Raw genomic sequence first — 25,385 nt, 5'->3', positions numbered from 1 at the left:
ACTAGTAAACAAACAAATATAGAAGCACACTGTATGCTTTCATGCGTACCTTCATCTACACCTCTGTCTGCCTGAGCTTGTGTGGCATCTTTTATTTATGTCTCTTTTTTCGTCCTCTTAGGGTGAACTGGGAGCTCCTGGCCCGTGTGGTGTCCCCGGTCTTATTGTGAGTGTTGTTGTATCCTTCTCACTGATTTCATATCTTTCTATTTTATGGTTTCAACGCTTTGGTTCCTACATAGTCTTTGTCACTTTAACTCCCTCTTTGTCTTTTCTGTTTTTGTTTTGGAAAGCAGCTTGTAACTACTGCGCCATATAAAAATATATCTTGAAGCAGAGCATAAAGAATCATTTTGACATAGGTGTTGAGGGTCGTATAGTATATGTATAGTATGGACATTTTTCAGATACTGCCCCAGTTGTGGGTAATAGGTAGCAGTTCTGAAGTATGGCCACTGACACACCGGAGTAAATGTTGACATTTGATTATCATTTAAGCCTTTGAAGATTAATTCAGACGTGCAGCGTTCTAAGTGTGTTTTTTTGGGGGGGGTGTTGTTTGCAGGGAGACATGGGCCCTGTTGGTATTATGGGATTACCAGGACTGCCAGGATTCAAGGTGAATGATGTGTTTTTTCTAGTTACGTCTCCATCTTGTTTTGCTATGGATACAATATGAATAGGGTACATTTTGGTAATGAAGCAATTATTCATAGCCAGAATGCCAGAATGTTCAGCTCACTTTGGACAGACACATGGTCGTTGTTGTTATTCTACATCTTAAATGTGCAAATCTGAAATGTAAGTGAACATGGAAACATACACTGTCTGCTCAGTAATCATCTTTTAAATGTTGTTTTGCTTGCCAGGGAGTATCTGGAAACCACGGGGAGCCAGGACTGAAAGGTGATAAGGTGATCTGCACATGTCTTTCTCAGTCTACCAACCTGTTTACAAGAAAGATTACTAGAGGTGACAAATCACAATTTGTACCTCGGACTCCTGAGACCGCTAACAGATAACACAAAGCTTGTGTCAACCAGCTCTTCTGTAGTGCATGTTGATAGAATAGGTTTTTTTTTTTTTTTTTTATAAGCGTTCATATTATTTTTTCATGTTTCTTGGTGTTTTCTCAGGGGGATATTGGTCTGTCGGGAGAGCCAGGAGAGTGTGGATTCCAAGGGGACAAGGTAGGTGTGTGTTTGTTTGTGTTCATGTGGTGCAGCAGGTCATCCATAAATAATGAGGTGGGTTTTTCAATGCCAGGCTGCTCTTGTTTGCATGTCTGAGTGTCCCACAGCAAGACACTGAGCCTCAGATTCCCTCTGATGGTTAGACCAGTGTCTTGCTTGGCATTGTGTTCACTGATTATTGAGACTTTTTGGAAAGCACTTTATTCTGCTCTCTAAAAGTGCTACAGAAGTGCATTTGTCATGTCTTTTATTCCTGTCATTGAGGTGTAGTTGGTGTGTTTCTCTATCTAATCGGCATGTATGTGACTTTTTTACATTTGTCCCACACATTTGTCATGCCGACTGGGTTTTATTTTTGTACAGGGTATCCGTGGCTCACCTGGGATGCCAGGTCCTCGTGGAAAACATGGACCACAGGTATTTTTTATCTTCCATTCAAACACTGAGCACCAGCAGGGAAAACAGTTGAAAAGCTGGTCCCTTGATTAGCTTTTATTGAGCGATTTCTTTTCATGCATAACTGCTTTGGTGACCTGTATGTTCTCAGTATGTGAAGCACTGTGCAGATTTGAGTGGTCAAACGATGACAAAGTACCTTCTATCTAATGGAGCAGAGAGTAAGCTGTGAGTAGTCTACAGTAAGATGTTGGATGCACTTAGTGAAAATGCTGGTGCTCCTGAGGTGAAATGGGTGGAAGTCATCAGATGTACACAAAAACAGACTTTTGGCCAATTCAGAAAAAGCTCACAGCTAATGCTACTCATCAGCGGAAGAGGTCCAGTCCGTCCTGAGAGTGTTTGCCACTCTGGCAAAGAGCCAAAAAAAAAGGGCCACAATTCATGCTTCACCCATTCTCCAGAATCAGTCCTTCAAACAGACATGGGCTCATAAAAATTATGTGAGTTTGTAAGAAAGTCATAATATTACATGATAATAGACTACTTAGGCCTATTTTTTTATTCAAAAGTCCAGCCTGTACAGTGTCTGCTTAGATAAATTCTGGCCCCTGGACAAATTTAGTTGAGGACCCCTGGTTCATGTATGCTAATCAAGCTGTGGCATTAACCAGCTCTCAAAGAGCAGGCCACTGGCAGATTCCCTGTACAGATCATTTTGGTAACACACCACGATGTTCCAGGCAAAAACCATTAAGTGAATGTAGGCTGTGTGTTGGCAGTTTGGTTCATTTTGAGGTTTGTGATCTGCGCGATAACAAGATCATTTGTGTAATTTCTTAGGGCAAACCTGGTGAAAAGGGCCCTGATGGTTTTCCTGGCCCTCCTGGCCCAGAGGTAGGACAGAGTATAACTACTAAGAATTATACTTGGACGATGTCATTCTATCATTGTCCAGTACATATTAATAAAACACTGCGTGCATAAAGTATACTACTGTGTGGTGACGAAGCCGTGGTTCCTTTCCTGTCATGTTCACAGGGCTTTCCAGGTGATATTGGCCCACCAGGAAAAAATGGCCCTGAAGGACCCAAAGTTAGTAGAGTGACATTAACACTTAACGCATGAATAGTCAGTGAGCAGAGATGAAGTGAAAGCTCACTCTCAGCATTTCATCCACAGGGAAAGCAAGGGACAAGAGGTTTGCCAGGTCCAAGAGGGACACCTGGACTTCAGGTGGGTTTGACTTTTTTGAACATGAATAAAAGATACAAGCAGTTTGCCTCCACTTGACCTTTTGTGACAATTTGTTTGTCAGGGTGATGAGGGACCAGTTGGACCAGCTGGACCCACTGGACTCGAGGTGAGTGCTGATTGGATAAGCCCTGCAGCTCAAGAACGGTTAGAGAATACAATAACACAATTATCCTTGAGGATCCACACACAATACCGCAACATGTGCTTATGCACAAGTGCACCACGTGTTTCTGCCTAAATTTAACCTTAGAGGACTAACTGCATCCTATTATGACCAGTCAGTCCTTTGGCTGACTGACGTCTCTATTGTTCTAAAGCTGTTTTTGAGAGACTTCCTACTGGACGCTGTATGCTCATATTACCAGATTGGTCAGCAAATTGCTATGCTCTTTTCTTCTCATAAACAACACACAATCACAAACAAAAACAACTGCCTTCACAATGGACAGTTGTATCAGATGACTGATTGATTTTACAGTAGAGGTGAAATGAAAGATGCCTTTTTAACCCTTTCAGGCCACGCCCACGGTCACACTGTGTACCTATTTAACAATATATGCCAAAAAAATCCAACACAGAAATCAGATTCTTTGTCTTCTTTTTGCAAAATCCACTCAAGTTTTTCTTCCTGTAAAACAAAATATGACACCCATCAATCAGTCTGCAAATCTTCATTAGTTCATTCATTCATTCATTAGGTAGCAAGCTAGCAACAGCATGGTACGTCAGGGTGTCTTCCGGTGATGCTCTTTCATCTGGACTCTTCCTGACAGTAATTCATTATATTGGCATCTGCTCAGGAGGTCAAATGTGAAATAAAAAGGTTTTGAATTGACTCAACTAGTCCCTTTTATTGGTTGTCTTTCAAATACCTCCAGCATACATAGATTAACACCCTCAATTATGAGCATCATGAGCACCTGAATGTAGAATAGAGGTGATAAAGGGGCCCAGCAAGGCAAACTTATGACTTAATAAGAGACTAATAGGTTGGGTTTAAACTTTTCTGCAATATAGATAAAAGTCCACACTAACAATCTTGTTCCAAAAAAAGTGTTTGTTTGGAGTCATCCCAGGCTAAACAATAGAGAAGACTTTTCCAGTGAAACTCTGTATTTTTTGCGTTGGTTGACTCCAGTCTGCCATCTCCCAACAGTGTAACCCACAAGCGATTACTGAAAACAAACACAAATGACCCAATGACTTGTGTGAGTAATAAGAAGCCTTTGATGCTGCAAACGGCTCTTTGTTTTATGGATCATTAAGTTTCTTAAAGGGGGTGTTTTTGTTTTGGCATCAGTTGCTGCTTTGTTTTGTGCCTCGACCTCTCGAGGGACGGCAGACTCACAGACTGCACCTTTTACAGGAGATATAGCGTTTATTGTTTGTTGTGTGGAGCTGCAGTACACTTCTCTGTGTCATTTTTGCTTTTTGTTCAGGGCAGGCCTGGGAGGCAGGGATTCCCTGGACTGACAGGCCCAGATGGACTCAAGGTCAGACCTAACAGTCATACATCCACCGCCGAAACACCATCATCCTTAACTGAACACCCCCCCCCCCCTTCTCTTGGCTGTCTTTCATGATAATTGACTGTATCATCTGAATATGTGTAAATTCAATGTTAATTCTCTGTTACCACAGGGGAACGGGCCTCTGAGCACATTTCAACTAATTTTGACTAAAACGAAAGGCACGACTAAGTTTGTGATGTGCTAATTGTCTGCTTTGCTGTAGGGCGAGACCGGGATAACTGGAGAGGTCGGGAAGCTTGGCGAGAGGGTAAAGACTTCTCTCTCCCGCTCTCTGCTGATGTCTGTCTGAAGTTCACTGTGTGTCTGTGTCTATTTTGTTGGAGTCCCAGAGTTGTGCAGCCTATTATGAGAAATCTAACTTCAATAGAGCTAATAAGAGACAGTTAAGACAGCATGTTCTCTCTCCCTCAGGGACTGCCTGGGTTTGTCGGGCCTGTTGGAGAGACGGGCATCGCCGGAGAAAAGGTTAGCAGGCTCTCAGTTTGTCACACTTGGCTAGGATTGCAATTTTTTGTTGAAAACAATACGTCAATTACAGCAAATTTGATAGCTGATTAATGGTTTAAGTCGTTTGTCCAAACTGGTGCCGCCTTCTCAAATGTGCAGGTTTGCTGCTTTTCTCAGTATTATGCCATTTGTAAGTTTAATATCATGAGTCACTTGTTATGTTGCTCTAATTGTGGCCTGTGGTTCCTTAGGGGGATCGAGGGAAAACAGGCGCCCCCGGGCCGCCAGGTGAATCGGGGCCGATGGTAAGGAGTAAGTCTGGACCCCGTCTGTCGTACCAAGGGGCATTCAATTCTACACATATATGGGATGGGGGTGTGATACGTGTGGAGGGCCTGAGTGATTAAACAATAATCATCTGACAGGCAGATAATAAGGCCACCCAGATTTGTCTGAAATCTGAGAGCTAATATATGATTTTTTTGATAAATCATATTGATATCATTTGAGTAATATTGTATCCATCAGGGTCACACTGGAATACCTGGAGAGGCGGGGCAACCTGGAGCACAAGGGATCCCAGTGAGTTTTCTGTTATTGCTGTTGTGGCTCCATGTGCACCGATGCACGCGGTTAAGGTTTTCGATACATTTGGATGGAAAACTAGCTAGCAACAGGTGTGGAAGGGATTGTGGTCAGAAATGTGCGGTGCTGCACTTGGAACCACGGCCAACAGTGATGTCACCAGGAAGTGCACATCTACACCAGTGCAGCAGAGCTTTCTATGTAACTGCATTCAACTTGCCACTGTTAATCATCAGAGTTAGGCGACTGTACATCTTGTGTTGTTTTGTTACAGTCAAACTCAAATAATATTTTTTCACACACATTCAGGGGCCACCTGGTTCACGGGGATCCATCGGCGTCAGAGGACCCAAAGGCAGGAGGGTAAGTAACTGAAATCTGTGTTCTAAGATTATGTAACCATTAGGTGACACATAACTGCTGTCAATTGTCAAATGAAATGACAAAGCAACTCAATCTACACCCAGCTCATGGAATTAGCATCATGGCTTTAGGGATAGCAATCAAACCAGCCCTAATTCTTAAAATTAGACAAATGACTGTTGCATACCTGTCAGTTAACATGACTGAGATCTGTGAGCCACCCCCAGTGCCCACACGCACACACACACACACACAGAAACACACACACACACACACACACACACTCACACACACACACACACACACACACACACACACACACAGACACACACACACACAGACACACACACACACACACACACACACACACAGACACCGGGACATGCATGGCAGTGATTTGTTGTTGCACGTGTTCACTTCAAACAGATGATGATTGGTGTGTTCACAGACAATCCATGAAAAGTGCTGCTTTAACCTTGTTACGCTCTGCCCCTGAGCCTGTCTGAAAGATGAAAAGTTAGTGTGAGAAAGAGCATGCGTGGTGTGAGATCTTAATTTTCGCCTCAGTCTCACTCTCAATGCATGAGAGTTGGCAACCCCATTAATGTGTTGGTTGGTCCAACACTCTGGTCCAGACTAAATGTGTCATCAGCAGTCTGACAGATTGCCATGACATTTTGTGTAGACAGTCATGGTCTTGAGAAAATAAAAACCTGCATGACTAAAGACATTCCCATCAGCCTCGGCTATACTTTGGATTTGCTGTTTATTAGCACATATTAGCATGCTAACATGCCAACAGAAGATGGTGAACATGGTAAACCAACTAAACATGACAGCAGCATAAGAGTCATTGAGGGTGTGTTACCATGCTAGCTTTAGCATTGAGCTAACATGGCTGTTTTATTTAGGTCTTATCCAAGAAAAAAAAAAGCTAAATAGATAATCATGTGTTTTATATCCTCAACAATAACAGTTTAGTTAGTTTAGTTTAGTTTAGAGCAACTGTGTAATGTTAACAAAAACCATGATGGTCACCTTCACTATCAAAGAGCACAATGTAGAGATTCTCCTCCAACCATCCACAGATAATTAAATCTCTTAGAAGTATAGAGCAAAAACACCACAACAAGGCTAGCTTAGCGACAAAGAAAGAACAACCTTTAAGAAACATGTAGTACTGTAAATCTCCACCTATCTGAATATGTATTAATAAAGCACTTCAATTCTAAGATTCACTTTCTGTGCATGGAAATGTATATGTGTTGCTTCGACTGCCAGCTCCGGATAATATTCGCTGGCTTTTCCATAATTGCATTTGCTACTTTTGGAAAATAGCCCTCGGTTGCACAGCAGTATCATTGAGCTGAAATGAATAATTGATCTAACATGAATAAGTGGTATAATTAAGGCATTTCATTCTGTGAATTGGTTTTACATGGCTCCCCTGATATCACAAGCAGTCACAAATGTAATATTTAATAACTATAATAGCTGAAAATTACATCAAGGCTTTGGAATATAGAATTAAGACCAATACGATTAAACACCAGTCTCCTTATTAGACTGTCTGAAGACCTTCCCAGTCAACAAGAATGGGGACAAACCAGTGACAACCTTTTCCTGCTCCCAAAGCTTTCTTTATAAAATTGTGATATCACCTCCAAAAAAAAGAAGATACTAGCTTTATTCTGCTGGAAACATTTTATTTTGGTCTGTTTGTGTTCCTGAAAGCAGTGAAAGCAATATGTGTAGCACAATAAATGAATCATAGGATTGTAAGAAAAGTGGTGACAGCTATTTGGAAGATGTGTCCAATCCTGTTACTTCACTTTTTGTTTGCTCTCGTATCTTGTTAAGTTTCTAAATTTGACTTTTAGAGGATTTAGTCACACTTGAGCATCATGTCACCCTGTCATTCAGTTTTGTTTAAAAGCCCCCATCCAAAGTGACTCTCACTGAATTTAAGCAACTTTTCAATCTTAATGTGATCCATTTCTTCTCACACATGTAAGCAAGTCATTACCATCATTTTGTCTCAGGGGTTTCAAGTAAAAAGCCCCTAAAATTGGGGCACTTTACAAGAAAGCCAGGGAAAACGGTTGGGCTTCCAGCGAATGTGCCCGTTCAGGTTGAATGGATCTGAAAAAGTAATTATGGAGGCATTGTGGATGGCAAATGTTTGCATTATAAAACATGTCAATCTTAATAAGCCATTTGAAAAAAAAAAAAAAAAGCCAATACATTGACAGAATTTCAGATTTTCCCACGCATCACCTGCCACTTGACAATAACTTGAAACAACAGTAATGAACTGTATTCAGCTCTGGCCCCCGTGTGAATCACATTTATGTAAGATGCTTACATGAACAACCAGCCAAAGACACAGTCAATCCTTTAATGCTTAACGACAGCGAATACTTTGGTTCAATTTTAATGGCAAGGATGAATCAGCTACAGGATTTGTGACCTTTTCCCAAGGCGTCTTGACAATAACTCCAGTGTGCGGGCGGTACCACCGTGTGTGATCCTGGAAAGATGGGGGCAAAGTCTACACAGTGTGGATTGGGCATGCTTCAGAGCTAATTCGCCGATGCCAAGTATTTGCAAAATCGCCACAATCTTTGATGATGTCTCTCCAGTGTGGGCTAAACCACAGGGCACAATGAAAGCGAGAGAGCTGCCTCCCAGTCTAAACTAAGTAGGGATGACAAAAATGGAGATTAAGTGCCCTAATTCATTGACTTAATAGGTCAAGTAACATGTGCCTCAGGTCTGTTAAAGGCCAGATTTTCCAAAGCTATTCATCAGTGACTACATGTATTTCCTTATACAGGGTCTGAGGGGTCCTGATGGCCCAATGGGGGACAAAGGGTCCACTGGAGTAAAGGTGAGCACATGGTCACAAAGTCAAAGTTGACAATGGTTAATAAAACAATTTCAGTCTCAGCTTTAGCTCAAGCTTATGGCTATTTATTGATAATGTTGCTTCACATGCCAAACTGACTTAAAACAATGTCTGGCTTTCAACTTCCTAATTAATCAAATCTCTGTAAACAAAATGTCCCAAGTTTCTGTGACGTAGGGGGAAAAAAAAAACTTTTACAAGCAGCTTTGTTCAGCAGACTGTAATTATTAGCTATTTTTAACATCTAAAGAGTCTTTAGAGGACAGTCTTTGTTAACTAGAAATCTAACAAGAGAACCTTAAATCAAAGAGTCTTAAAATATTGATGGTGCTGGTAGTGCCTGGCAGTTGGGAACATTTTGACTCTGGGGGATTTCAGAAAGCTCAGCTAACTGAGTTGGATGTTTTCTTTGCAGGGCCCTGATGGTCCACCAGGAAAATTGGGCCTCCCTGGGGAGATGGTAAGGAAAATTGGGCTTCTTTACTTTCCCCTTTTAACAGCACTGGAAGAAGTATTTGAATAATTGGCTTAAGTTAAAGTAGCAATATAAAAATGTGAAAAAAGGCCATTGCAAGTCCAAGTCCTGCATTAAAGTTCTTACTGAAGTGAAAGTGTTTAAGTGGTATCAGCAGCATCAGCATCATTTTACTCTGGTTGCTGATTGGGGTGGAGCTGGTGCAGTATAAAGCTGCACAGCATGGAAACACTCCAGTTAAGTATAAGTATTTTAAAACTATACTTAGGTACAGTGCTTGAGTAAATGTATTTAGTTACTTTCCACCACCGGTTTTCGTTTCATGTCATTCATGAAGGAAGAAGGCCAAACGGTCGCTCGCTCCAGTCTCTCAAATGTGATTTCCTGCTTTTCTCTGTTTTCTATCAATGTAAATTCAATCTCTGGGATTTGGAGTATTTGTGAGACAAAAAAATTTGAAGATACATAAATATACAATTTGAACTTTTTTTTTTTTTTAAGTTGAAGACTAAACAATTAAAGTATTTGTGTCGTTTTGCTGCAGGGAAAGCTCGGCGAGCCAGGTGAAGCTGGGCCTAAGGGATTTCCAGTAAGTGATTGGGGCTAACAAAGGTCTCTTTTAGGTCAGTCTGGATTTTTGGGGTGGACTCATTTTGGGGAACAGTAGTGGATCAGAGAGGCTTATGTGGCACACTGTTACTCTAGTGGGTGTTTTATAGTTTCAGCATGTGCATGAATACCAATCGTGTGTGTGTGTGTTGTAAATGGCTGTTTTATTTTCAGGGTGTTCAAGGACCCTCGGGACCTCCAGGAGCCAAAGGAATTGCAGGAGAGCCAGTGAGTTTATTATTTGCTTACGTGCACGTTGGATCCATATTTGAGAATCAACCTCATTATCAAAGACCTGCCGTGTGGAAATTTTTTTTTCTCTCTCTCTCTGTCTCATGTCAAATTTTGTAGTTTTGCAGAATCTCTTAAAGTGGATATAGACAGAAACTATAGTGTCTCATTATGTGTAATGACCTGTGACTCTCCAGCACCTACTGTGCACCTTTCCTCTGCATATAAAGTCTGAATTTCCATTTTGACACCTTTTATTCAGTGCTTTCTAGAAACTCGTATCCTGGTCAAAAAGCCCTGAACAACCTAATCTTCTTTCTCTCATTCTGCCCAAGTCTCACAGACATAAGCACGGAAGCAGTGAGTCTGAGACAATTTGATTTACACCATCTCCTTCTTGGAGAGGCAGCTTTATTGTAGCCTGAATGTGTCTCTATAACAGCAGGCCTGTTTCCATCACTCGCAGGAGCTTTGGCTCGGTCTTTTGAAGACTCTTAGCCCTGCAGATTAACTTATCTCCACAAATCCACACTTTCTGCCTGGTTCTTATTTATTCTCTCATTTTTCCTCTTTTACTGTCACTTTCAGAGGTGTTTGTCCAAGATTAGGAAGTGCTCTTAACCTTTTTATGGATGCCTCTGCTTTTCCGCAGGGACCAGCAGGGCCACCAGGAACGATTGGGCCGCTGGGGGAGATGGGAGTGAGGGTGAGTTTGATCACACAGCTGGTGTAAAAACTCCACCAGACTTTTACGTTCACACTGAACGCTGAAGCCTGTGACTGCTCTTGACAGGGGCTGCCGGGCAAGGCTGGAGAGAGAGGACTGGCCGGTGACCCTGGAGAGAAGGTGAAGATGAAGATACGCTGTTTGCGTTTTCATTGATTGTCGCAGTGGACTGGTGGATGTGTGCTTGAGTTTGCCTTTTATACCATGAACGTTTGTGTGGGATGACGACGTCACAACAGCCTTTGCTGCAGTAAATGGTTACAGCTGTGGGAGGAGCTGGCACTCAATCCTGCTCATTTTTACCAAAAAGATACAGATACATTATGCTTTGTAGATAAAAATTGCACAAAAAATATTTAGTTTTAGCAAACAAAAATCTGATCTGTGCTCAATAAATGTGTGTTTGCTATTATCCATATACTGTGAGTGCACAATAGTAAGCTCTGTGCCCTTTCAAACTCTTGGAAATTCACTCACATTGTCTTTCACTTGCTCTCTCTCAACATCTCCACTCTGAGGCCCTGTTTACACCTCACATTAACAAGCATCTTGGGTGGTCTGATCACAAGTGGACAGGTGTGAATGCAACCAAGAGGCATTGAGGACACATTGAGATCTGATCGCTCAGGTTGTCTGGGCCACATATGGCCTTTTAGCAGTGTGTATGCGAATGTGTCCTGGGCCACATTGAATGACGACTCTGCTGACATCTTCTGCAAAACAGCAAGAGTCTACCACAATTTCAGCCAGTTGAAAAGCTAGAGTAGGTTCTTAAATTGGCTGTTTTGTCTCCAGTCACATTGCAGGTAGGATTATTGGTTTCTGGGGAGGCAGTGGGAGAATGATAAGTAACTACTGTCAGCTAAGTTAGGTTTAGAAGTTAGCTACCTGTCTACCAAGATAGCTATGTAGAGACTAACGTCCAAGTAAAATTGCATGAATGCTAATGAAACTAGGTATGTGAAAAAAAAGCATGTTAGCGGCTTGTGTCGCTGTGGTGTGCCCACAGGCCATTGTCCCAGTACTTCTACCTGAAGAGTCATCATTAAACCCTACTAGCACCTGTATTGGAAAGAAAACAGCCAAGACAACTACACACAGGTGGATACAATCAAACAATCACAAGGGCGGGAAAACACAGAAAGTAAAGTCAACTATGACACATGAGGGATGGCTACAAAATGAAACAGGAAATAATGAAACTAAAAAAGTCCAGATCCTAACAGAAATATTATTGTTTTCTACACAATGTATAGTTTATGTGCTTGAAAAAAATGTTTTTCTGTACTCAAAATGTCCATCATTCTCCTGACAGGGTGCCATCGGTCTACCTGGCAACATCGGGGAGCAGGGTTTGATTGGCCAGAGAGTGAGTATCCCGTGTTTCCTTTCAGTGTCAGATTTATCTTGGTGAAGCCTTAAAATTCCTCAGAAGTGAATGCGTCACTTGCAACTCAGAGTTAACCAAGTGGTAAATTTGTTTTCAAATACAGTGTTTCGTCAGCGTTTGGCTTACTCCTCATCTGTTTTTGCTTCCTGTGATTACAGTCCTACTGTAACACCAAAACATATTGCAACCGTCATATTTTTATGATTTCTCTAACAGGGTGAGCCAGGCATTGATGGGGAGGCTGGAACAAGTGGACCTGATGGAGCCAAGGCAAGTCCAAAAAAACATGTTGTGACTTAAAATTTGAGTTATTCATTACTTTAAAAAAAAGTGTTTTTTACTGTATAGGCCCACAGTCAATGGAAAAACATTGCTTCAAGACGTTGGCCACTGATCAAATTGTTGTCAATAACTTCACCACGGATTAATTCGTCCCTGAGGCTTTATGTCTGCGAACCCACTGAACTATGCTGTTTACTGTAGCAGCTTATTGTAATCAGAGCAAGTCGAGTGTTGTTTGTGAGATATTGGCCTTTGTACAGTTGGTGCTGCATTATGTTGACGCTCAGTGAAAACAGATAGCGGTGCTATTTTAAGAGCTCTTAAATCTTGAGAGTATTGTGACAGGGAAGAAAAAAATATGGAAAGCAGAAAAAGCCTGCCGATCCTGCAGAGCCAAATGGCTGGAGCTACGACAGCCCCACAGGCAACTTCTGGCTTAAAGAAGGTGTTAAAATGTGAGCGCAGAGTGCAGCGAGCATTAAAAAGGAGTCAACCTGAGAGTGTGTTCGGCTCTGTGCTGTACAGGACGTTTTCTGTTAGTGAGGAGAGTAAACTGCTTTGAGTGGTTCTTGGCCACAGTGCAGCTCCTGGATGGAAAACGGCAGCTCGAGAGGGATTTCCAGCTTGTGCTGTTAACTGTTATGGGAATGAAAACCAGCATATCGTCATGGTTCATTGTCATATTGGTGAAATTGGGTAAAATAGAAATTCAGCAAAGAATTAGAGGATTCTAACAATTGCTGACTGACTCTTTCCAGCAGTCTGTAGAAAATTGAATACCTGGTTATTGTTTCCAGGCTTTGTTAGAGTATGAAATGAGTATTACTGTATATCTGCAGTATCAGCTACTTCGGAGAGGAGCCATATTTGTGTCTCAATAAACATCTAAAGGTTGAGCAGGGAGACCAAGAAACCAGGAGGAAACAAACAGAAATACAGTAGAAGTTATTGAGAATTCAATGTGATTTCACATTGAGAGGGCTGTGTTGGGAGACAAAACAACAAAACAACAGTTTATTTGTAAGCATCATTGAAAATGGCCTTCTTGTGTCTCGGCTGTCAAATTGTAAAAAAACATCTTGGAGTCTAATGGACGTTGGATGTATTTCCGCTGTCCGCATGCTGAAGCGTCTAATGGTTTTGAAGTGAGCTGATGCTGGTAAGTGCTCAGTCATTTTACTGCTAGATTTTGAGTGCAGCTGTTCACTAGAATATTCAGTGGGTGGGACAGCGTGGCACTGGTCCTCATCCCATTTCTCCCTTTCTGTAAGGAATTACCTGTCGTCTTGGTATCCATGGTGTTCCTAAGGGCTCAATTCTTGGTCCAGTCTTGTTTTTTTATTGACATATTCCCATTAGCCTTCATGCTTTTGTCTCTTGTCCTTGTTAAAGGCAGGCCTTGCCATTGTCAACTTTTTCCTTAAATGACTCAGTTGGATATCTCAGCTGTCTACAAAACTGCTTGCCTGCTGTGAAGCCTTGGCTGTTCAGCAGTTTCTGCCAGTGAAATTGCAACAAAACTGAAATTCTGATAATGCAGCATCACATCTACCTCTGAGCCACGGGCCACTTTCAGGCCACAAGTGGTGTCACGTCACTGTGACCGTCTTTTTTTAATCTTAGAAATGTTACAAAATCACAGCGCCTTGTGTCTCTCTAAGGAATTAGTCAAGCTTTTGTGTCATTCTGGCTAAACTACTGGAACAACTCTCTGTTTACATGCCTAAGCAGTCACTGAAGAAATTGAAGCTACTTCAGAATGCTGCAGACTTTAATGTAGAGCCAGATGTAAGACTTGGATATACTCTGTTCTGGGCTCACGCCTTTGTGGGGTGTGAATACTGGATTTCATTTAGAACTTGTAACACTCTGAGAATCAAACTCTGACTCAGAAACTCGTACTGTCTTACTGTAAAAATCCCTAAATATAGGTGACCAAGCTTTGTCTTTGTGGCCCCCCAAGCTTTGCAATATGCTTGAATTCTTGGGTCAGTTGATAATGTGGAATATCATTAGTGATGAAACCTGTTTGTAAGTACAAACAGACCTTTCATTGATATAGTTGATCCAGTGAAGGTAGTTTTCCATTTACATACGTATTTATTTTCCACTTGTGAAACTCTAATGCGTTTATTTAATATAAATAATAATGTTTCCAGTCTGAATATTTTATTCAAATGTGTTCCTGCCTAAGGTTGTCTGTGATTGCACCAAAATACTCTAACTCTAAAGCTGAATGATCACCTTTTTTCACTGGACTTGTATGATTCCTCTCAGGGTGAAAAGGGGGATGCTGGTCCAGAGGGCGCCAAAGGAGACAGGGGTGAAATCGGTCTGAAAGGAAAGGAAGGACCCCTTGGGCCTCCTGGACTAGTGGGTGTGAGGGTGAGTGTCTCGGCAGCCAACTCCTAATTTCATCCAGTCCCCATGAAAAGGCAGCTCTTTTTTGTCCACTTACTACCTGCTTCGACTTTCCTTTACCAGGGTCAGGAGGGCAAACCTGGCAAAATTGGAGGAAGAGGAAAACCAGGAGAAAGGGTTTGTCAGTTCACTTGCTTGGAGCTAAAATACACCTTTCATTCTTCAGTGTCTGTCAATTTGCTCTCACACAAGAGCTTGAATAGCCCTCTGCTGTAGTGGTAAACAATCATTGGAAGTGCTTGTCAAATAGACTTTCAGTATTAAATGTTTGAATTGTCAAACTACCTGCGGGTGAAGTTTGGGCGCTCACTGCATACCTGCCCATTTACGGCCTTTCTCCAGGGGAGCAAGGGCCACCAAGGTCACCTGGGTGAGACCGGACCAATCGGAGAGCAGGGAGAGATGGGGTTTGATGGACAGAAGGGAGCGAGAGGAACCATCGGGCCTGTGGTAAGACACCCACAGATGGTTTGAAGGACTTGCTCGGTAGTTGGTGGATGTGAGCTAAATGTGTACATCCCCCCAGGGAGCTCCGGGGAGAATGGGCCAACAAGGAGATCCAGGCATATCAGGTTATGAGGTAAGCACTTGCTCATAAATACTGATGGAATAATATGTCTCATTGCTGGATGTGAGCAAAGTCAGGGACCTACAGCACTTCCAAACCTGTACAGAAGTAGTTACTCTGCTGTCAATTCATAAATGTTAAAAACAATGACAATCAACATTTTAAACCTCTGAAATAAAGGCTTTTGAACTTGTTTTACGATTCTTTCTGTATTTCTATTGATAAGTAGTGTGGATGCCACTATATAACAATGGGCATGTTGGTAAAAAGGCAAAAACAAGTAGGTTACCTTGAGTCACGTATGTTACGTGATGGAAGTGCAACTTCACTTTGATTTCTTGATTCTTTGCTTGTGAAAGATATGAATCAGGCAAAAATTTTTAAATCTTAATTAATGGCCCTGAAGAGGTAAAACCAGTTTTAATTACTTTTTCTCTTAAAGCTGACCACTAGAGGGCAGAAAGCAGACACCAATACCACCTAATGTGCTCTGGAGGCCATAGGACAAATCCAGCAAAGCAAAATAAATAAGTAAAAACTGAATAGCAAAGAGGGAGTGGTGTGTCATTTTTTTAACAAGCCATGCTCGCTAGCAGCTCGCTAAATGTGCCTCTTCTCTATCTAACCATACCAATGAAGACAATTTATGTGTTAAAAGATCAGTGGTGGAGAAGCTTTTCGTTTACAGTTGATTTTTAACAACAAACTTTCTCTCATGAAATGAAATGAAACTGGCAGTGTTACTGGTCCACACCTGGCTCAGGATGAGATCGGGGGTTGAGAAATCAATCATTGCAGATAAGACTACAGTATAATCATATTGCTAACACACACAACCATGCCTTGACTGATGAATCACAAAATTGCATTTTCCCTGGCAATGAAAGATGAAGCGAAGATTGATGACACTGGTGTACTCTCAGTTTATGTAAATTTTATCCCTCTCTGTCACTGCCTCAGTAGAAATGTGTGTCTCTGCGCTATGAACATAAGATTTAAGGTTTGGAGGTTACAGCCATGAAATGAGCCACCAACTCTTTTTCTTGTCATAGGGTCACATGGGACCGCAGGGCCCCCTGGGACCTCCAGGGCCAAAAGGTGAAAAGGTACATTGCCACACTTATTTGCTGTCCCTTACCACCGTCTGCACTTTGATTGTGTCTAATGAGCTCTGGGAGCCTGTAATGGTCGAATTACTTAACAATGTAAAACTGCCTTGCGCTTCATTGTCTTTGAGTGTACGGTCAGTCTTTCTGATGCTCCGGAGCTTCAGTTGTGTCCCTAATTAGTGCTTCCTTTGTCTGTCTTGCTATCCTTGCCGGATTCCAAAAGTCACCCTTAATTTGATCAATGATATGAACTAGGACACATCCAATTAACCCATGCTGTCAAATGTATACAATTAGCCAAGCACCTGGACTCTTCTGCTCATGATTCTGGGGATATTATCAACATAATTTGTGTTCATTGTGACAAGAGCAGCACACAATAGAACACACTGCATCAGAGTTTAGTGAGATGCTAATTTGCATTTTTTTAGTCCCTGGGCAGTAGCCATCTGGATGTGGATATTTGTTATTTTCTCTTTGCCAATGCCCACGAAATAATAGCTGCGTTTGAGCTCTAATTAAATCAGAATCGTGCTATCACACAAGTCATTGCAATATGTATGATAGTCACTTGAGAGAGCCAGGTAGCTCTAACACTCGAACATGCCGCAGAGTCTGCTAAATACAGATCTGTATCACAGTTATGGTAAAAGCCCTAATGCTACAATATGTTGCTTTTTATCCACGCAAGTGCCAGTTTTGCTCGGCCCGTTGCCATCACCAATTATTCTTCTACTTTCGGTTGTCTGTCGGTCTCTTAATTTATTTATTTCATTCGACACATGGACAACACATGACTATTAACATCATACACACATCCGTGGTTAATGTTTAATGAATCCCATAAAGACCCTGGAAGAGACATTAGCTCCATTCATGTGAAATGGGATCATTGTGGGTAATAGTGCATCTAATGACTTTCCATTCATCTGAGAGTGGGCAATGTGCTTCCATTGTTATATGCTTCCAAACAAAACATGCATTGATTTTGCACAGACTATTGGGTTTAGAGGGAAATTCCATTGATTGCTGTTGTTTGTCTGTTTCTATATTGCGTGTTTAGGGTGAACAGGGAGACGACAGCAAGGCAGAAGGTCCTACAGGTCCCCAAGGTGACAGAGTGAGTTTCTTACATGTGCTAGTTTTTCTCGTGTTATTGTTAGCTGTGATCTGGATTGTTTAATTCATTTGTTTCCATATGATCCCAGGGTCCTCCTGGAGACCGAGGAGAAAGAGGAGAGCCAGGTGACCCTGGACACATTGTAAGTGACATGAAAAAACCTGTCATTTTGTTTGTTTTTGTCTTCAGGTCTAGTGTCAGTTTGGTGTAAGAGATGTTCTATACATTGAAATGCAGAACATGATGTTTTTCAGGGTCAAATAGGTGTTGATGGCAGCAGAGGTGAAGCGGGCGCCCCAGGGCTTCCTGTAAGTATCCAATTATGTCTCTGAAACTATTAAAAGATATATAGACAGTATGTCAGCTTCTCCAAACGCAATCAGTGAATGTCAAATCAAACAGTAATGATCATTTTAGGGACATCCGGGGCCGAAGGGACATCCGGGGTTGAAAGGATCCAAAGGTGATCAAGTAAGGGCCTAAATAATAGTGGCGTGATTTTTTTTGTATGAGAAAACTCAGTTATTTCATGCAATACTATTGGACTGCATTTCCTGTCATGCAACCATGTCAGAACTGTGGAACATGAACTCTTTATGCCTCAGGGTCAGAAAGGAAAATCAGGGGCGAGAGGCGACTCTGGGACCAAAGGACCACCAGTGAGTTGGATGCATAATATATATACAGTATATAATCAGACATAACTCACACTCAAGCTACATGCTACTAAAAGCAGCGTAAGCTCTGATGTAAACATTCTGATTGTCATTTCTAAGGGTCCAGAGGGTCCTCCTGGCCCACGGGGAGTTGTGGGCAGGGAGGGACTTGAGGGCCCACCTGGCATTGACGGACTGGCTGGTAAAGATGGAACTAAAGGCACCAAGGTGAGGACATTGTCTGTGACGCACCTTTCCAATGAATGAATGAAAAAAAAAACCCCAGCTCTGATTATTGTTCAACGACTATGTTCAGGGGGAACAAGGAGAAGATGGAGAGGTGGGCTTAACTGGCAAACCCGGTCAGCAGGGTAAAACTGGTGTGACAGGGCTGCCAGGAAGTCAAGGCTCCTTTGGACCAAAGGTGAGAATGATGGATGGACAATTTGCGCTATTTTTTTCTTCAATTGAGTTGCTTGAGCTAAGAGTGCAGAAGTTTTGATCGTACTCACAAAGAACTTAATGTTAATTTATGGCCCAAGCTTTTTTATAGATCACAATGCAGGCAATTTTATTGCCAATCTCAGGTGGAAATTGCCAACTCAGCTTTAATCTGCCAGGGTTGCCTCTCTTGGCACCAAAATGCTGCCTTTATATTTTGAGTGTTTTCTGGCACAAAGGCCGAACATGGCACAAAGTCTTTAACACCAGTTCTCAAAGGACCTCATATTAACTGCCGTACTTTTGAGGAGTTAGTCTTGCAAATATTAATGAGTTGGCACAGTCTTGATTTGCATTGCCTTGCCAATATTACAGAAAATTTACATATGCATGTCTGTGAGAAAGACAGAGAGGCCTTATTTGTTGGCTCTATGCTATTTTACATCACTGGCCGTGGAGAGGTAATAAAGTTCATTTGGTCATATTGATTATCTAACATTTATTGAATTTGGACAGTTTGTTATGAGGTAAACTGTAGTTGGATTCTACTGCATCTTGTGATAATGAAGCTTTCAAAACTGATTTTCAGGAGCACCATAGTGATGTAGGGACATAGGCACCGGCCCACTGAGCAATTAACAGTGTCCATTGGTGGGAAGCCAGTGAGGGATCATGAGGGTGCCGCTGCAGTAGCGCCTTCTACTGGTTGTCGAGAGGTTATTGGATGGAATATAAGGAGGATATGTATGTGTTAACGTGTGTTTGTGTGTGTTCAGGGTGAGAGGGGTCTTTTGGGACAAACTGGTGAACCAGGAAAAAGAGGCTTTATTGGTGGGACAGGATTGCCAGGAAAACAAGGAGACCTTGGACCGAAAGGGCAACCAGTGAGCACTGATTTGTCAACAACTTTAAATTCCGTTCCTTGACATCTTCTTTGGTTGTTCAGCAATGATACTTTCACCTCTCTCTGTTTATCAGGGGGATACTGGTCAGCAAGGATTTCCAGGGGTGCTGGGCATGTTTGGACCAAAGGTATGCGCTCCCATTCACAACCAAAATGATGACCTCAGGTCAATCGCACCTATAAAGTTTTCATTTTCCAATCTGAGCAGAGTTCTTTTCTCTTACACCAGACTTATGATAAGACTCTGAGATAGTAAAATGACCTTAAAAGTAATATCTGGGTTTAACTCACCTTTTGGTTGAAGTGCTTTTGTGAAGTTTGAATGTCTAAAATTCTCTGGAGGTGCATTACATTATATTGTCTTGAGTAAAAATTGGGATGAAAGCTGTTAGGTATTACTGTAACCTGCCCCAGGATGAGATCTGCTACAACATAAGTCTTCTTTACTTACAGCACTGCTGCACTATAGATTATTGCCAGCTGAAGAAACAGAACAGGCTTTACCAGAGTCTCACTCTGAAACTTAAAACCCTGAGAGTGATGCTGGATGTCTTCCTGCACGAGGAGTTGAACAGGAGTGTGAAGCAGATGAGCTCTGCATCAGTATTGTTAATAATGATTTGTTATAATAATAACTTGTAACTAAACAAGGAAGAATATTTCTAGTAAAGTCATAGGATAAAAGTGCAGTCGTGTAAAAGGCTCTGAAACAAAATGTTTAGCATGTCAAACCGTGGAGTGATCTTGAATGGTTGTAATTATGCAACGACAACAATATTGACCTTATTCTAAGTAAGGGGAGAGATTAAGCTGCTTACATGAGTTTCTTGTAAAACCTTTCCACTTCTCAGAAGCATTACAAAGCTTAAGTTCTTTTTTTGGTTAAGGTAGTATTACGATTAATTTAGCAAAAACACTGCCCTGCAAACGATTTATTTCTACAGATATATTAGAGTAGATTAAAACTGGCAGCACATATATCGTGAAGCACTTGGGTAGCTGTTTGCTAGTGCTGTTTGAAACAATACACGCTGAACTGTTTTGTGTGGTGCTGCCCATAAACAAACTGTAGGAGCGTCAAACCATATAAACCATATAAAGACATCTGTGACACCCACATGTTTCTGAAGGGACATTTTGGAAGATTGTGTTTGGGTGTAGAGGTCGGAAAGACGTGAGGTGAGATGAGTTGCTTGCAATCATCCTCTCATATGCACACTAAATCCACTTATTTTAGAGTGTGCTTTTAATCAACACTGCTGTCCTAAAATGTAATGCTCACAGGAAATAGAGAACCTACTTACAGCTGCAATCAATTAAAATAAATTGCGAATGGTGTACGGAGGGATAACTCCAGAAACACCTCAGAAAACAAACAAATGATGTATTGAACTTTGAGGAAAAGCGCTTTCTCTTTGAGATGTTTATTTGGCAGTTCAAAGTTGTATTTTGACAGAGGTCCATTAAAATATTGTATCATTTAGATTCCATATACCTACTAACTGCAAAAAACAAGTATACGTTGACAGGTAGTATCAGCATGTAGTATAGTAGTACAAACTGTTGGTAATTATAACCGTGATTCCAAAAAAGTTGGGACGCTGTGGAGAACATAAATGAGAGTCCATGAGAGGAACTGCAGCTTGAGACACAACAGCTGTTTTAGCAGGTAACACAGGTGGCCTCTTGCCAATACCGGTCAACAAAGGTCATTGATTACTTGACTCTAGTTTCACTTTTAAACTTTATCTGCTGATATATAATAACAAATATGTGTGTCCTTCAGGGACCCCCAGGAGACACTGGCCCTGCAGGGATACAGGGACCAAAAGGACCGCGTGGTTTGATGGTAAGATTAATGATAGTTTGGCAACTCAATGCAGTATTTCAGACAATGCCTGTGCACTGAACTCCCGCAAACTGAACACTTCCAATGAAAAATAAGAGGCGCCCCATCAGATGCTCCATCATATATGTCCTCAGTCACTAACATGCCTCTGCTTTCCAGGGTATGGAGGGAGCTTTGGGCCCGGCTGGCATCATTGGCCCCAGCGGTCATCCTGTATGTACCTCATATCTCATCCTATCTGCCAGGCTTTATGTGGCTTCTCTCTGCTTTTTGGCAGTGATGGAGTGATCCTCTGTCTCCTTTCTCTCCATCAGGGACCTCAGGGTGACAAAGGAAGTCGGGGGGAGACGGTGCGTGGCGCTGTTTTGATGAATCCTTTTCTGTCTGTACTGTGAGCACAGAATAGGATACTTAGTATGGAGACAGCACACCACTCAGCCTCCTTTGCCCTCAGCACTTTTCATTTCCTATTGTGCTCCACTGTTTGTTGTTACACTCACAGTGACACTTAGCTGCTGTGGAATTCCTGTCAGGGTGATAAATGTTGGCTGCATGCTCATCTCAAGCTTTTTAAGAGGTTTGTTGAGCGCTCATACACAGGCATAATTCACAGTTCACTCCTGAAATGCCAACATTCATGTATGGGTTTGCTGCGTTGAAACAGGATTTGCTGAGTGTACGCATGCAAAGAAGCAAGAGGGCAATTCAACATACAGTAGATAAAGAGTCTCTATAGAATTGGTACACAAAGATGCTGTTACACTGCACATGATAGAATAATATTTGGTCCGCTCTCGAACTCATCCTCTTATTGTTGGATTGTCCACTTATGAATATTGATTTCTTTTTCCTTTCATCTCCAACAGGGGTTGCAAGGACCAAGGGTGAGTAATTATCCACTTCTGTAGCTTAATCATTATTCTTTGCACAGGCCTGTGGTCTGCCGAGTACTCCAAGAAAAAAATTAACTACTTCATCATCATCTATAAAGGCCAAGTTCTAAATAATTTGAAGGCTAATTCAGCGCTGCAATTTTTCAGGGATCTCCTGGCCCTCGTGGACCACCTGGACCACCAGTAAGTTTTTCATTTTGTATATCGTGCATATGAAAAAAGACATATAATTCACTGTAGATTTGGATGTATAAACAAGTGAAAAAATCTCTACTGAGATTTAATTATTAAGGAGTTCTTCATGCATTTTCCAGAAATATGCAGCTTAATTAGGTACGTCTAATATCAAGGAGAGACTGGAAACACTGAGTTGTAGTCTTTTATAGTGGCACACACTAGTAGTCAAAATGTACTGCAATACATACACAGTAGTGTTGAAGCATCTCTTTCCCTCTAAAAAATGTCACTTTTTTCCTAAATTCTTAGTTTTATTTATTTATTGCATCTTAAGAAGTTTCATGAAATAGCATAACAGTATTTTGATATCATGTCACTTCACTGGAACCAAGATACTATCATTTTGTAAGAAACTTATCAGACGTAACTGTGAGAATAAATTTATCTGCATTGAACACAAGTGAGATTATGTTACACCCCTGGCAGTTTTTCCCAGCTTGTATCAATCCTGAAAATGGCCTCTCGACAACACCTGAGGGCGGTCACACTCAGTATCTTTTCATAATTCAGATCCCAAAGTTGCATAAAAAGAAAAAAAAAAGAGTAGATTCAGCTGAAGGTGCAGCATATAGCCTGCAGGAAAATCATTTAAGGAAGACAAACTAATTTTTGCATTTACACCTTAGCTAAACTGCGAGCACATCAAGTGTGTCATTTGGAGAATAATCTAACTAGTTACAGACGAGCTTGTTTTCCGCTGTGATCTGAGTCAAATAGCTGTTAGCCAGCGGCTCTTCTTTTCTGCATTTGACACGCCTCATTTCCTGTGCGTTCATGCCTCATTTCCTGTGCATTCGTGATTGTTTCTGTGCATATCTGCATATTGGGTGAGAATGGCAGAACCCACCACCAACAGTGGAGATTAGGATTTATAGAAGTGCTTCCTGAACACGGATACACTGAGTGGCTGTCGCTGCACAAGTGCCAACAAAGAAAAACAACGGAAGTGTGTCAATGTAATACAGGCTTCTCTCTTTGGTTTGCAGGGTCTTCCAAGTTCTGCCCTCTCACTTGTAAGTAAACTTCTCTTTCTTGTCAGTTCATTGTTTTGGGAATCATGACATGTTACAGCACAAACAGAAGTAAAAATGGTTGTGGTTACCTTATTGTCTTGCTGTCTTCTTGGGTAGACAAATGAGGCTCTCGGTTCTGCCTTTCAAGTCATCATCGATTCCCATGCTGCTCTGAGGCCAGAGGTTAGTTTTGAGGGAAACTGCACATTGCTCATCACTTGATTGTTGTGTTATTGTTATCGTTCATGTGAATGAGTGTTTAAACCTGAAAAGTTGAAGTCTATAAAGAAAGTTATGTGATCCAACAATGAATATTCTATTATCAGACCATGGACCTGCCCATGTTAGACCAGGGCACAGAGATCTTCAAGACCTTGCAGTATCTGAGCACTCTGATCCAGAGTCTTAAGAACCCACTGGGAACCCGCAACAACCCTGCACGAATCTGCCGAGACCTCTACAACTGTGAACAGAGGATGTATGATGGTGAGGAGACATTTAAACTGCTCTGTCAGTTATGTGCACATACTCAAGTCTGTTCTTGCTAATTAAGAGCTGTTTCCTCCTCTGCTGCTCCTCTTTGACAGGCACTTACTGGATTGACCCAAACCTCGGCTGCGGTGCCGACACCATTGAGGTGACGTGCAACTTCACCGGTGGAGGACAGACTTGCCTGAAACCTATCACGGTATCCAAGGTGAGGATCACTTCTGTATTTAGCCATTTAGACAAACACCCAGTGAAATGTAAACTCCCCGCATTTAATGCAGATAAGATCACTCTGGGAGCTTGCTCTGTAGACAGTCGATGAATATCAAATCCAGCATCGCTTGTGCGCATGTGGAAGAATCTTCTCTGTTGTCTTTCTTAAGAAGCAGAGAAGCTTAGAGTTAAATGTTCATGTGATAAAAGAAGGTGCTCAGCTACATTTCTGGCTCTGTACCATAAACCAAAGCTCTTTTTCAATGGATAATTCTCGCAATGAATCTTAAGGCTTCCCATTTAGTCCTGTTGGCACCATCAAAGGCAGGCTCAGTTGGCAAGCAAACCTCTAGAATGTTAAACTCTCCTTTCATTCCTTTGTTTTGGAGTTATACTTCAGCCATGAGATATTACAACAAAACACCGGAGCGCACACAAATACAGATTCAACGCCTGCATAAACTGTAAATGAAACAAGGGGGACGGACAATCATACTTAAGGCACAAAATCTGTGATCCAACAGAACAGGAGTTTGTCATTGACTCCTAAATGGATTGCGCCCAAGTTCGTCTATTACGGAGACTAATACCTGCCACACAAGCACAAACTGTGTCAATAAAATGATCATACTTTTCTAAATTATGGCTATTGAAGAAACACATCTTCTGAAATGTCTCAATAAAAAATGCACTTTACAATCTGCTTCATAGTTGGAGATGGGAGTGGGTCGTATCCAGATGAACTTTGTCCACCTTTTGAGCACCGAGGCGGTGCAGCACATCATCATTCACTGCCTCAACATGCCTGTATGGGCAGCAGGACCCTCCCTCCAACCTTCATCCAGGGCTGTGAGCTTCAGGGCCTGGACGGGGGAGAGGATTCAGGCAGGCGACCTCCTGGAGCCGCTCATACCCAGGGACGACTGCTGGGTATGCGCTCTTACTTCTCTGGCCTGGATTCAAAGTACAACTTCTAAGTCAAAGTCTATGCAGAACTCAAGCCTTTGGATCAAAAATGTAGATATCCTTGAGGAAATAGTTCAACATTTCGGGAAATACACTTATTTGTTCCTTTGC

General features: G+C 41.8%; 1 protein-coding gene across 1 annotated transcript in view; it reads left to right on the top strand.

Moving 5' to 3' along the window:
* The window catches only part of col27a1b (collagen, type XXVII, alpha 1b), a 62,601-nt gene that overhangs the window by 35,099 nt on the left and 2,117 nt on the right, over positions 1–25,385 (top strand). The window contains exons 14-60 of the mRNA XM_076731389.1: positions 122–166; positions 566–619; positions 870–914; positions 1,137–1,190; positions 1,557–1,610; positions 2,433–2,486; positions 2,631–2,684; positions 2,772–2,825; positions 2,908–2,952; positions 4,286–4,339; positions 4,581–4,625; positions 4,790–4,843; positions 5,077–5,130; positions 5,354–5,407; positions 5,720–5,773; positions 8,610–8,663; positions 9,097–9,141; positions 9,701–9,745; positions 9,940–9,993; positions 10,649–10,702; positions 10,790–10,843; positions 12,039–12,092; positions 12,330–12,383; positions 14,673–14,780; positions 14,880–14,933; positions 15,159–15,266; positions 15,343–15,396; positions 16,437–16,490; positions 17,557–17,613; positions 17,702–17,755; positions 17,868–17,921; positions 18,031–18,084; positions 18,219–18,272; positions 18,390–18,497; positions 18,586–18,693; positions 19,487–19,594; positions 19,689–19,742; positions 21,401–21,463; positions 21,623–21,676; positions 21,778–21,813; positions 22,330–22,347; positions 22,504–22,539; positions 23,580–23,606; positions 23,724–23,789; positions 23,933–24,092; positions 24,194–24,303; positions 25,020–25,238. Coding sequence (XP_076587504.1) covers positions 122–166; positions 566–619; positions 870–914; positions 1,137–1,190; positions 1,557–1,610; positions 2,433–2,486; positions 2,631–2,684; positions 2,772–2,825; positions 2,908–2,952; positions 4,286–4,339; positions 4,581–4,625; positions 4,790–4,843; positions 5,077–5,130; positions 5,354–5,407; positions 5,720–5,773; positions 8,610–8,663; positions 9,097–9,141; positions 9,701–9,745; positions 9,940–9,993; positions 10,649–10,702; positions 10,790–10,843; positions 12,039–12,092; positions 12,330–12,383; positions 14,673–14,780; positions 14,880–14,933; positions 15,159–15,266; positions 15,343–15,396; positions 16,437–16,490; positions 17,557–17,613; positions 17,702–17,755; positions 17,868–17,921; positions 18,031–18,084; positions 18,219–18,272; positions 18,390–18,497; positions 18,586–18,693; positions 19,487–19,594; positions 19,689–19,742; positions 21,401–21,463; positions 21,623–21,676; positions 21,778–21,813; positions 22,330–22,347; positions 22,504–22,539; positions 23,580–23,606; positions 23,724–23,789; positions 23,933–24,092; positions 24,194–24,303; positions 25,020–25,238 — 3,006 coding nt within the window. The remainder of the gene's footprint in view (positions 1–121; positions 167–565; positions 620–869; positions 915–1,136; positions 1,191–1,556; positions 1,611–2,432; positions 2,487–2,630; positions 2,685–2,771; positions 2,826–2,907; positions 2,953–4,285; positions 4,340–4,580; positions 4,626–4,789; positions 4,844–5,076; positions 5,131–5,353; positions 5,408–5,719; positions 5,774–8,609; positions 8,664–9,096; positions 9,142–9,700; positions 9,746–9,939; positions 9,994–10,648; positions 10,703–10,789; positions 10,844–12,038; positions 12,093–12,329; positions 12,384–14,672; positions 14,781–14,879; positions 14,934–15,158; positions 15,267–15,342; positions 15,397–16,436; positions 16,491–17,556; positions 17,614–17,701; positions 17,756–17,867; positions 17,922–18,030; positions 18,085–18,218; positions 18,273–18,389; positions 18,498–18,585; positions 18,694–19,486; positions 19,595–19,688; positions 19,743–21,400; positions 21,464–21,622; positions 21,677–21,777; positions 21,814–22,329; positions 22,348–22,503; positions 22,540–23,579; positions 23,607–23,723; positions 23,790–23,932; positions 24,093–24,193; positions 24,304–25,019; positions 25,239–25,385) is intronic.

The sequence above is a fragment of the Chaetodon auriga genome, chromosome 5 (assembly GCF_051107435.1).
Source record: "Chaetodon auriga isolate fChaAug3 chromosome 5, fChaAug3.hap1, whole genome shotgun sequence".
In the NCBI taxonomy this organism is placed as follows: domain Eukaryota; kingdom Metazoa; phylum Chordata; class Actinopteri; order Chaetodontiformes; family Chaetodontidae; genus Chaetodon; species Chaetodon auriga.
The sequence above is the reverse complement of the archived record's forward strand: the minus strand, read 5'-3'. Positions and strand labels throughout refer to the sequence as shown.